The sequence below is a fragment of the Schistocerca piceifrons genome, chromosome 1 (genome assembly GCF_021461385.2).
Source record: "Schistocerca piceifrons isolate TAMUIC-IGC-003096 chromosome 1, iqSchPice1.1, whole genome shotgun sequence".
NCBI lineage: Eukaryota > Metazoa > Arthropoda > Insecta > Orthoptera > Acrididae > Schistocerca > Schistocerca piceifrons.
Window position 1 is genome coordinate 482,140,067 of NC_060138.1, and position 13,078 is coordinate 482,153,144.

The following is a 13,078-nucleotide window of genomic DNA, read 5'->3' on the forward strand; positions in this document are numbered from 1 at the left end:
TCAGTGGCCATGAACAATTAATGATTTGTCTTGCTGATGAAAAGCGGTTTTGGCGATGAGTCGGACAACAGTGACGATGGCGAGCTGGATGGAATTGCGCCATTATCGCTGTAAATTGGTGAGTGAAAAATTACTAATATTGGTTATTTATTGCACTCTCGGTTATTATTTATTTTGTAAACTACGTACATTATTGATTTGAAAGTACCAGTCATCAGATGCTTGTTTTTTGTATTTCTTTGCTCCGTTATCGAAAGGGTGCGCATTGTTATGCTTTTACATGTATTGTTATACGGTTGTTTACTTCCTGTCATTGTAGTACAACTAAAAACGAGTTTTTATATACACTGTAATTGCTCAATCGCTTGCATTTACGAGACGGGACGGAAAACTGTATCGTCTGCTGTATGTATAGAGGCTGCTGTTGCAACATCGCTATTACAGTGTAGCCAACCTAAATAGACAAAAAGCGAACTGTCAAGTGCAATGTTTCGCCGTGTGTGTGTGTGTGTGTGTGTGTGTGTGTGTGTGTGTGTGTGTGTGTGTATAGGGAAACATTCCACGCGGGAAATATATATTTAAAAACAAAGATGATGTGACTTACCATACGAAAGCAAGACACATACATACACACAAAATTCAAGCTTTCGCAACAAACTGTTGCCTCATCAGGAAAGAGGGAAGAAGAGGGAAAGGCGAAAGGATGTGGGTTTTAAGGGAGAGGGTACGGAGTCATTCCAATCCCGGGAGCGGAAAGACTTACCTTAGGGGGAATGACCAGCAACAAACTGTCCATTCGCATGAATGGACACAGGCAGACAGTGTTTGTTGGTAATGAGGATCACCCTGTGGCTAAACATGCCTTGGTGCACGGCCAGCGCATCTTGGCACGGTGTTACACCGTCCGGGTTATCTGGATACTTCCCACCAACACCAACCTATCCGATCTCCGGAGATGGGAACTTTCTCTTCAATATATCCTCTCTTCCCGTTACCCACCAGGCCTCAATCTCCGCTAATTTCAAGTTGCCGCCACTCATACCTCACCTGTCATTCAACAACATCTTTTCCTCTGCACTTCCGCCTCGACTGACATCTCTGCCCAAACTCTTTGTCTTTAAATATGTCTGCTTGTGTCTGTATATGTGTGGATGGCAATGTGTGTGTGTGCGAGTGTATACTCGTCCTTTTTTCCCCCTAAGGTAAGTCTTTCCGCTCCTGGGATTGGAATGACTCCTTACCCTCTCCCTTAAAACCCACATCCTTTCGTCTTTCCCTCTCCTTCCCTCTTTCCTGACGAAGCAACAATTGGTTGCGAAAGCTAGAATTTTGTGTGTATGTATGTGTCTGTTTGTGTTTCTATCGACCTGCCAGCACTTTCGTATGGTAAGTCACATCATCTTTGTTTTTATATATATATATTGAGAGGCCAGTGACAAAATACCTAGACTAATGAACAGGGGTCAACAAGAGGTTTGCAAACTTACACCACTTACTGCCCGAACCGCCCATTTCTGAGCCAAAAATATCCTTTTAGAATGGGAAGAATTACCCCAAAATATAATACTATATGACATATGTGAATGCAAATAAGCAAAGTAGACTAATTTTCGTGTTGAATAATCACTTCAGATACTGTTCGAATAGTAAAAATGGCAGCATTAAGTCTTTGAACAAGATCCTGAACGTTGGCTTTCCTTGACAGTTTACTATCTATCTGAACACCTAGAAATTTGAACTGTTCAGTTTCACTAATCACAAGCCCATTCTGTAAAATTAAAATGTCAGAATTGTATGTTAGGAACTATGAAAACTGAATGTTACTGTGATTTAGCATTAGTTTCTTTTCTACAAGCCTTGAACTTAGGTCATGAACTGCACTATTTGAAACCGAGCCAGTGTTGCGCACAACATCCTTTACTATGAAGCAAGTGTCATCAGCAAACAGCATTATTTTAGAGCTACCTGTAATACTAGAGGGCATATCATTTATATAAATAAGGAACACAAGTGGGCCCAACACTGATCACTGATCCCTGAGGCACCGCCCCCCCCCCCTCCCCCCCATTTGATTGTATCCCACGCAGACCCTACATCACAGCCATTCTCAACACTGTGAATAATGACATTTTGCTGTCTGTTGTTCAAGTAAGTCGTGAACCAGTTGTGAGCTACTCCCTGTATTTCATAATGGTCCAACTTCTGGAGCAATATTTTGTGATTAACACAATCAAACGTCTTAGTTAAATCAAAAAATGTGCCTAGCATTTGAAACTTTTTGTTTAATCCATTCAGTACCTCAAAGAGAAAAGAGAATATCGCATTTTCAGTTGTTACACGACTTTTAAAGCTGAACTGTACATTTGATAGCAAATTATGTGATATTAAATGATCAATTATTCTTACATACATAGCCTTTTCAATAACTTTAGAAAACGCTAATGGCATAGGAATAGGTCTAAAATTGTCTACATTATCCCTTTCTATAAAGCGGCTTTAATCGTTCAAGAAACTGAACATACCTAAAGGAAAAATTACAAATATGGCTAACAGGGCTAACATGTGCAGCATAGTACTTTAATATTCTGCTAGGCACTCCAACATGTCCATGAGAGTCCTTAGTGTTCAGTGATTTAATTATTAACTCAATCTCCCCCTTGTCTGTATCACGGAGGAGTATTTCAGACATCAATCTTGGAAAGGCATTTGTCAAGAAAGTTATACGATTCCCTGTAGAGACTAAATTTTTATCTAATTCACCAGCAATCCTCAGAAAATGTTTGTTAAATACTGTACATATGTCAGATTTATTAGTAACAGAAATATTTTTACTGTGAACTGACTTTATATCGTCGACCTTGTGCTGCTGACCAGACACTGCTGACCGTATGGTTTTAATTTTATCCTGTGAATTAGGTATTCTATTTGCATACTACATACACTTTGCCTTCCTAATACCACTTTTAAGCACCTTACAATACTCTTTGAAATGGACTACTGTACCTTGATTATAACTACTTCTAACATTTCATTATGATTCCCGCTTTGTTCTACATGATATCCTTATCCCACTAGTCAGCCACCCAGAGTGCCTTTCACTGCTAGTACCACGTTTAGAACATTCTAATGGAAAGCAACTCTTAAAGAGCCTGGGAAATGTGTTAAGGAAAGCATTATATTTGTCATCTATGTTATTGGAACTGTAAACATCCTGCCACTCTTGTTCTTGACGAGTTTTTTTAAACACACTATTGTCATTGGATTAACTTTCCCATATGGTTTATAATTAAACTAGTGAAAAGAAACTCGTGTGAGTGTACAAAAATTTGCTGTAGAATCATCCTCCCTACCAGTACTTGCTTTCGCTCATACTGTGGCCCTTGAACACTTTTTTGATGTCTTCTTTTGGCATGTAGTTGGTCACTACCTTTCAAGTATCAGAATAGGACTCCTTCTGCAGTGGAAAAGAAAGATGCCGCTGATGATGAGTGAAGAGAGTTGTCTCCTGAATTCATCAAAGGATACACTGGAGGTTTGTCATAAAGCAGAACCCAAGTCTTGCTTTAACACAGATTGGATTTCAAGCTCTTCACTTTTGGGAAGGTGGTCTTTCATGTCATCATATAACTTGATGGTAACAGTCTGCCCTTCACATATTTCTTCTCTGATGATAAAGTTACAAAAGATGAATTTGATTAGCATCATTTTAATCTTTAATTTTACATCTTTTCTTAATGTTGACTTTGATTTTTTTGATTTTTCATAGGTTTGTTCACTCTCTGATGTGATGTTTTGCACAAGGGATTCTACTCAAATCACCACATTTATAACCACTGATGGAAGACATTAGGATGTTAGGATTACCCTCTATTGTTTCAGTGAAATTTACTGTTGCAATCCATCTGCAATTCTTCATGTTCTTCTGTGAGAGTATGTATTTAACATTTCACGAACCCTCTTCATGTTTGGCAGGTTTTCAGATGTCTATTAGACGATGCCGTGGCGATATGGTCATGGCTCAGGATATCTCCATAGATTCTGCTTTTTTATTGGGATCAAATAATATTAGGAGATAACTGTTATTTTGAAGAGAAAGTTAGATTTTTATTCAGACTGCATAAAACTACAGTGAAACAACATAAATCTTGTTTTATAATTGGGGTGGACATAAATGATTTAATGGTAGTACATGGTGTCCATTTATTTGTTTAGCATAGGTCACTGTACATCACATGAATTAATTCAGGGTGTATACGACCCGGGACAACCGGGAGATCCGGGAAAAACCTGGGGATTTTTTAGAATTCCGGGAATTTTTCATTGTTTTAGTTGTCAGTTAAATTTTGTAACTTCGACTGGTAAGAACCAATACTCTGACAAAGACTATTACTGTATCCCGCTACTGCAGGGTAATACTGCAGCAATAAAAAGCGAAGGAGAGAAAAAAATGAAAATAAAACTTAAGTTGCAAAGGAAGTGCACCATAGACAACAACAAAACACAGTGCTCATATAAGCGTCTGCCAACAGCAAAATGTGTCAAATGCTTTAGGGAGACTATGCAATGTTTCACAACAACAAATTGCCTCCGATGAGTGTGACATCACAACTTTTTACATTAGATTTGTTCGAGTGGTTGCGAGTAAGCTTATGCGCATGTGCAGTTGAATCACTTACGAGTAGTACCTTCTCCCACTTTTGGCTACAGAAGTGTGGCAGTTAGCTATATAAGCAATAGCAGCAAGCAGCCAGATGCTATCCAGAAAAATTTTACTGGTGCGCCTAAGCTGCCAGATCCACGTATGTGGAACAGGCCCGGAACTAGGGGGCGGGAGCAAACCTGGGTACTGCCCCGGGCGGCAGTTTTGGGGAGAAGGGCGCCAAATTCATATTATTGAAGAAAAAGACCTTGTTTCACAAAGCGCCTAGCGTCCAGCACACATTGGTCTATCGATTACTCATATGATTTTGAATGCATCCCTGCTGGTTTTTGAACATTTTAAAACAAATTCTAAGTTGATTTCTGAAAGAATCGTAAGTTGATTTTTGAATGCGTGCATAGTGTATGTGATATCTCTGCCAGCAGAATCCCCGTCACATCTAAAAATAAACTTTCTTGCAGAGAAAAGGGGACGGGTCTATATGAGCTGAGCGGAATAAAGCCGAACGGGTGAATGCCAATCGCTGTTTATGTGGTTGATAGGGTTTGCAAATGGTCAGCGTTGTTATAACTACTAGCGAAATAAATTCAGACTACGAGAGTGGAAATAAACAACTAACAGGAATAACATGCTACAATGATTGCGTATCGTCTCCTCCGTGTATCCGAGAAAATGAAATTTTGACGGAAAATTTTTGACCAGACCACTACACCACTAAGGGCCAGTTATACAGTCCCTGGCTAGCAGCCTCTAAAATTCTATTCTGGGAGTAGCGCGGAAAACGCGTTGTACGAACACATAATAACGCGTAACCGGAGAATAAATGCGGGGTAGCTAAACCAGTGATTGTGGCAGGGTTATTGAAATTAACCAAAGAATAAGTGTTGACCCTGGCAGGAATAGTTACAGAATTAGTGCTGACAAGATTGTCTGTTAAAACGAGGAAGGAGAAGAAACGGGGACTCTCACAAATTACAGAAAAATATGAAGATTCCAAATTTTTTAAAAATTTCGTACTACTACATTTCGGTCTCATGCTTCAGAGGCGTGAGAGTATGAATGAAATGTGAAACTATTTTGTAACATAAAACTTTTTCTTGTAGTAGGCCTAATAGGCATTTGATATTGGTACTTGGTGAATTATATTCTGTTGTGTTGTAAAAATGACCATTTGTGCTAAAACAGTCTCGTTTATTTGGTGTGTGTAACAATTGCTGCAATATTGGACAGGCCTATTTCGTTTCATCTAGCAGTGACAAAATACACGTAATCAGATCGAGAAACCACACCAGTCCTGGGTACAATTTGTATTAACAGCTTTTTCTAATATTAGACAACGACATTTCGTTTCTTCATGTAGCAAAACGTTGACGAACTTTGATGAGGTAATAGATTCTTTCCCAGAAAGGAAAGTGCTCTATATAAAGCTGTGGCAATATTAGAGAGAAAAAAAGGTAAGGCTTAAGGATTGAAGAAATGTGTACTGTCTTGCTTGTCTCTTGTCTTTACTCGTTTTATGTACCCTCTATTTAATTTTATATCACACAAAACAGCAATTTATTAGCTAATAGGCAGTAAAGACTGCAAATTGTCTGAAGAGTTCTTTTCTGCCAGTTACAAATAACCCCATCCAATATTAAATGCGAAATTTTTTAAAAGAGGGGCAGGTTGTCAAACTGGCCGACTGGAAGCAGGAGAGGCACCACACGACATTGTAATTTCCACTGGCGTGAATATAGTTTGGTAGCACCCATTACAAAATATTACGTGTCTGAATTCCACAGAGCGAAATCAGAGACGTGCGATGGAAGAATGTTGTGTGAAGAGGCGTGGCACTGCACTTTGGCACACTTAAGACCAAGTAACATGTGTTAAGTTTCCCATGAACATATATGTTTTATGTATCAGACTCTTCAGAAAGATGTGCTCTACAAAATGAAGATATTTTTGAAACGTCGGTTTTTTGGAATTTTTGACGTCCTACCACAAAGCTCGAGGGAGGGGGAGCGCCACTATCTAATATTGCCCCAGTTCGGAAATATCGTAGATCTGGACCTGATGCACAGAGCAGTCTGAGTTGTAGTGGGGAGGTGGTAGTCTCCACGTGACCCGTGTTTACGTTAAGTGATTTTGCTGTTTCCTCTTCGTTTATTGCTCTCACGTCAAATGAAAACAAAATGGATTTCTGTGGCCGGGAGCTATCAAGTGAATTAAAATACATTCACATAATTACGGAAGGCCAAAATATGTGATTAGTTTCAGATTTTATTTTATTTCCACCTTTCTGACAGTCAAGCATTAATCGCCTTGCAGAACAATGAAGTTATTTTTGTCGGTTTGTTAAAGAAATTTGACTTTCTTTTCTGCCAAGGTAGTCAATTTATTTGAAACGAAGTGTTTAGTTCCACACTATTGGCTAGTTTCAACTGTGTACTGCATTTCAAGTTCACGTTTACATCTTCTAGCACGTATGGCATTGTGCCTTGATAAAGAACCAAACATGAGGTAATACAGTACTGGTACTCCAAGAAAATTTACTTATGAATCTGACCACATGAATGTGCACTTTAAGCTGAATGATGCATTTTAGTATAGTGCATAGAATTCCCATGCTCTTGGAGTATCCTCTAATGTCTTCAGAATGAGATTTTCACTCTGCAGCGGAGTGTGCGCTGATATGAAACTTCCTGGCAGATTAAAACTGTGTGCTCGACCAAGACTCGAACTCGGGACCTTTGCCTTTCGCAGGCAAGTGCTCTACCATCTTAGCTACCGAAGCACGACTCACGCCCGGTTCTCACAGCTTTACTTCTGCCAGTATCTCGTCTCCTACCTTCCAAACTTTACAGAAGCTCTCCTGCGAACCTTGCAGAACTAGCACTCCTGAAAGAAAGGATACTGCGGAGACATGGCTTAGTCACAGCCTGGGGGATGTTTCCAGAATGAGATTTTCACTCTGCAGCGGAGTGTGCGCTGATATGAAACTCCCTGGCAGATTAAAACTGTGCGCCCGACCGAGAGTTTGGAAGGTAGGAGACGAGATACTGGCAGAAGTAAAGCTGTGAGTACCGGGCGTGAGTCGTGCTTCGGTAGCTCAGATGGTAAAGCACTTGCCCGCGAAAGGCAAAGGTCCCGAGTTCGAGTCTCGGTCGGGCACACAGTTTTAATCTCCCAGGAAGTTTCTCTAATGTCTTGTTTCTTTTATGACATAATGTAAGATCTTTTAATGTTTTACACATACGAACGTACAGGTTTCCTACGTCATCGTAGCTGCGCAAGCGCGGCTACGCCTGTTATCTGGCGCTCTCTGGCAACTGTTGAAACGAATATATTTCTAACAGGTCGTGGGAAAATATTCCGAATGGTTGTTTGGAAAGCGTTACTTTCAAAGTAAATTTCCTTTTACCCTAGGTGAACTCTGTGCGTGAATATCCGATGAGTTTCTTAAAACACAGTGCGTTTGACTCTCATTCAAAAGTCAAATCTTTGAGGACGACCATTTAGAATATTTTCGAGCCCAGAAGATCAGACTTTTGTGTCGATGTTAAAAATTTTACTGATACATTTGTGAGATGTATCTTTAAGTGGAACACGTGCAAAAAAGATCAACATTATGTGTGAAAGCTTAGCTTCTCTTGCAGTTTATTAATCTGAGAGACCAATATTATACGTAAAAGCGTTTCTTTTCTTGTAGCAACACTATGTATATTAATTTAAACCATTACCTTTTCCTGTTTGTGTGTTCACACTACTTAACAGTGATGTTATTGGCTGACCATATCACATGTCCTATGCTCTGAATACCCATTGTCATTGGCTGGCGAGATCGTTGGACATGAGCTACGATTGGCTTACAGAAGCTCATTGATAAGTTTTACGGTTCTGAGGAAAAGTATACTGTTACTTTACACGTAAAAGTGTATTTTCATCCGGAAGAAAGTGTATTTTTAACCTGTAAATCCGGGAAAAATTACTCGTAAAGAGTCTACAGTATGGACATTAAGAATGCGTATAAGACATGCAGGTTATATAGAAAGAAAAGAAGGATATACAAGTACACCAAATATATATAACCATAAAATGTATTAAAATATCCACAGCCAAATTCCCATGTTATTAATGTATTCTACCACCTTTTTGGTAGCATGCAAGAATTTGGAGCAGTCTCTAGAGAAAGCTGTCAGTGGGTAATTTTCAACTGTATGTTTTACAGTTTGCCTAGCTGCGTCACAGTCACACTTGGGAGAGTCGATACAGTGAGTCAGTACAATTGCTACCATTTGTTCATGTTCTATTTAGAGTAGGCCAGATTTTGTAATGCTTGTCAAATCCAGATTGTGTGGTGTGAGGCAAGGCATATTATTAAAGGCAGAGAGTGACTGTTTGGTCCACTATTTCCAGCAATCATATAAGCTGAATCAAATTTTCACCCAAAACTGTTGCACATTTTAGGGGTTGACGCTAGAGTTCAGTCTTGTTCTCTCACTGCCGAGGATGCCATCATGAATTTGTAGAAGATGTTTGTTCTCGATCTTTTTGAGTTCATTAATGAGTGATTGCCCCTGTCACACATGGAGAGGACCTATTTTCCAGAATGAATTTTTCACTCTACAGTGGAGTTTTCCCTGAGCAGGAGAATTTCTGTGAATTTTGGAATGAAGGGAATGAGGTACTGATGGAAGTAAAGCTGTGAAGATGACTCATGCATCCTGCTTGGGTAGCTCAGTTGGTAGAGCACTTGCCTGCAAAACGCAAGGGTACAGAGTTTCAGTCTCAGTCAGGCACATAGTTTTAATCTTCCACGAAGTTTCAAGAGCTATTTTGCTTAGTGCAGGTAGCCAATAGGATGGGGCCACCTGTATTATGTCTGTTATGTGGTGCATAGTTTGATTCAGTTGGACATCTGTCCAACTAGTGTGAGTACTGTTGAGACAAACTAATGCACAATATTCCACTACCAGATGGACTAGACCTAAAACTGAAGTCCATAACTGATGAAGAGCTTGGCAGGAGCTGACAGCAGTTTGTCATGTGCTTGGACATGTAAATAGCGCTCCCTAGTTTCTTAGTGATTACTTACAGGGTTTTGTTGCCTTTCATAAGGTATCAGAAACCTTTTGGCTTCTGTGTTTTGATATAGGTTTTTCTGGACAAAGGTTCCTTATTTTATTTTGTTGCAGTTTTTGCCTCTTGATTCTATTGCATTGTCTCTGAAAGTTTACCAGAACATCACAAGAAAGTTAGATATTTTTTTAACCCAAGAACTGTGAACATAAGTCGTGCAATCAATTTTTCAACTCGTTGTAAGTCGGGAGATAGTGAAATAAATGAAAATGCTTTGTTTCCAAATAGTTCTAACAGATTACAATAGTTCATAGTTTCTTCCTCGTGACTTGTGTAACGACTTAAAATACAGTATTTGGATGTATAAAGTTCTTTATTTATTTGTGGGGGTTGCACAAGGAATGTAGAACAAGATCATATTACACGTTTTTTTGGATGCTATAGTTGAGGGACTGTTAAACCACGAGTAAGCGACAAGATGTTAGATGTCAACAGTGTGTCACATTTGTAGAGCTCAGAGGCTTACCCACACTGTAAAATGGGATCAGTAACAGTTCTAAAGCCAGAATACAGTGCTGGCATGGGCTGAAGTGTTTCAGAGCACAGTGTTCAGCACTCATTATTGAACATAGGGGCGGCGCGGTTAGAGATACCATGTCACAGATTGCGCAGTCCCTCCCGCCGGATGTTCGAGTCCTCCCTCGGGCATGTGTGTGTGTTTTGTTCATAGTCTAAGTTAGTGTAATTAGTGTGTAAGTCTGGTGGGGACCGATGACCTGATCAGTTTGGTCCCTTACGAATTCACACACATTTGAACATAGGGTTCCGCAGCAAATGACACCTACATATTCCCATGTTACCCCAACGACATTCTCAATTATGATTGCTGTGGGTGTGAAATCATTGAGATTGGACTGATAGGTCAATGGAAATATGTTGCCTGATAGAAAATCAGATTTCTTGGTACATGTACATAAGGGGTTGCTTCCAGATATGCCAACACTATCATCCAGGTAAATGGCTGCTCAGAACGTGTACAGTTACTCAGATACAGGCAATTGGGAGCAGTATTATTGTATGGGACAGTCACATGAGCTTCTATGGGACTGTTGGAACACATTTGGCGTGCTATTGAGTGACAACTCTGCATAAACAAATCAGTGACTCAAAATTTACAGAATTGCCGCTTCCAAAGGCTGACTAACACACTATTAAGCAGGTCGTCATAATTTTTTGGTTCATATGTGTATTTCCTTTCTTGCTTAGTACAATCTAGGAAAAGGATTGTACTTAAAATCTATTGGTATAATGATCAACATAAAAAATAAAAAGGTTATGAGTTAACTACCAATTTTAAACTGAAATTTTTTAATCAATCTATACTCAGGCCCATGCTCAAATGAGGTTGTGTGAACGGGTAATTAGTTTTGAACTTCGTTAGTTTAAAAGAGGAGTGAATTTTATTTAATTCGGACAGCAGGCAGAAGCATATTTTGGCACAGTTGGTAATAGCTTCAATTCTCAGTGGTGTACCTGTGTTATTCTGATGAATTAGCTTCTCAGTGAAGCATACGCTTCTTTTTAAATGGAATTTTGTGTTAGAATAACTCCAAGATTGACTTGTCAGGTAATAACTTTAATTCATTGTTGCAGTCTCAAGCTAACAGCTTATCAGATGGTTGGCCTAAACTGGTTAATGGTTCTACACAATCAGAAGGTCAATGGAATTTTGGCTGATGAAATGGGACTTGGAAAAACTGTCCAAATAATTGCATTCCTAGCACATCTCAAGAAACTTGGGATCGCACAAAATGTTCCTCACTTAATAATAGTACCTTCCTCAACTCTAGGTAAGAATTTCTTATTTGCCTGTTGAAATATCCAATCAGTCGAAGGGATCAATGGAAAAAAGTGCTAACTCACAGTTTAGTTATGATTAGAATGATGACTTTATCTTATGTGTTTTTTAGTTCACCACAGGCCAACTACATTAATTTACATATGCACCACTAAAAAGTGCTCTTTGCAATATTAATTGTTTAGTCGTATCATATTTATGTCTTTGGCTTTGAATTTTACCAAACATATTATTTGCAAAACCTCAAATAATGCTCTGAGAGGTTGGTACTTTCTTCCACCAATCCGTTCAATCAAAAATACTAAAAGAGTGTTCATGTTGTGACTTGATGTGGCAGCAATTACTATTTACTATAAATAAAATATATGCCTAGCACAATGTTCTTTATCAATAATGGAGAATTAATCATCTGAAACCAGTGGCATTATTAGGATGTGAAAAGGCTAGTAGTTAGTCAATTTTCCTCTGAAACTTTTAACTGTTTCAAAATTTTCTGTGTTGTTTGAAGCAAGCCTTTCTCTCATACGGACTATAATTATGTAGCGATAAGACACAACCATACAGAAATATAATGTCTGTGGCATGACTAAATTGATACGAGTTTAGTTCCTTCAGCTGCTGGAAGTTTGTAGCAAGATACTACAGCAGTCACAACAGGGGAACGACGAGCATGCCAAACTGGACTGCCTCTGCCATCCCCTCCTCATTTGGCACCTCATTCGGCCACAGCCTGCCCATCCTGAGCATTCATGCTCGAGCATGCCATGTCTGAACACTCCTGGGTGAGCAAAATCCCCAATCTGCAGTCATCTGTTTGGTGCCCTTTTCAACAGTAAAACCCCTCTGAGCTGGCAGGTTAAGTCATCTGAAAGGCTGCTGCACTTGAACCTCTCACGGACTCCGATATTTAAACGGGTTTGACATGACGCGCCAAAACATGTCTACAGCGACCGTCATATGAACCTGAATTACTTAAGCATGTCTGGTGTTGCTCACATCTGCTACGAATGGAGCTCCAAGAACACATTGATTGCGTCTGTGTTTGAATTGTGCAGGCCACCGCTTGACCAGGAACTTGTTGGTAAAGATTGAACTGACAGTGACACACATAACCAAACAAACTCCCATACATTTTCCATTACAGTGCCTGTTTTGAACACCTGCTCAAGGTGAGCCACTCAGTCCTCTATTTTTAAGGCATTACTCGAATGTGCTCGACCATGACCTCACATTCTCTTGGTCAACTGGTGAAGGTTTTTGTGTTCTGATTTGCTGTTTGATTCACTTGCTTAGCTCTTCTGGCTGCAGTGATAGCGATCTTCTTGGCTCCTGCCACTTCCAATTTAGCTTAACGTGTGTCTCTTTTTTGTGCCAATTGCAGCTTGTTTTGCTTCTATATTTTCTACAGCTTTCCCCCAAGTTCACTAATTTCAGTGAAAGTCCGTTTAGTAAAGTCTTCGAAATTTGCGTCAATTCTCTTTTCTGTCTCTTCCCAT

General features: G+C 39.5%; 1 protein-coding gene across 3 annotated transcripts in view; it reads left to right on the plus strand.

The window, feature by feature from the left end:
- LOC124795127 (SWI/SNF-related matrix-associated actin-dependent regulator of chromatin subfamily A containing DEAD/H box 1 homolog) overlaps positions 1-13,078 on the plus strand; it is a 168,695-nt gene that overhangs the window by 103,446 nt on the left and 52,171 nt on the right. For all 3 annotated transcript variants that reach the window (XM_047259006.1, XM_047258996.1, XM_047259012.1), the window contains exon 8: positions 11,378-11,574. In XM_047259006.1, the coding sequence (XP_047114962.1) occupies positions 11,378-11,574 (197 nt within the window). The remainder of the gene's footprint in view (positions 1-11,377; positions 11,575-13,078) is intronic.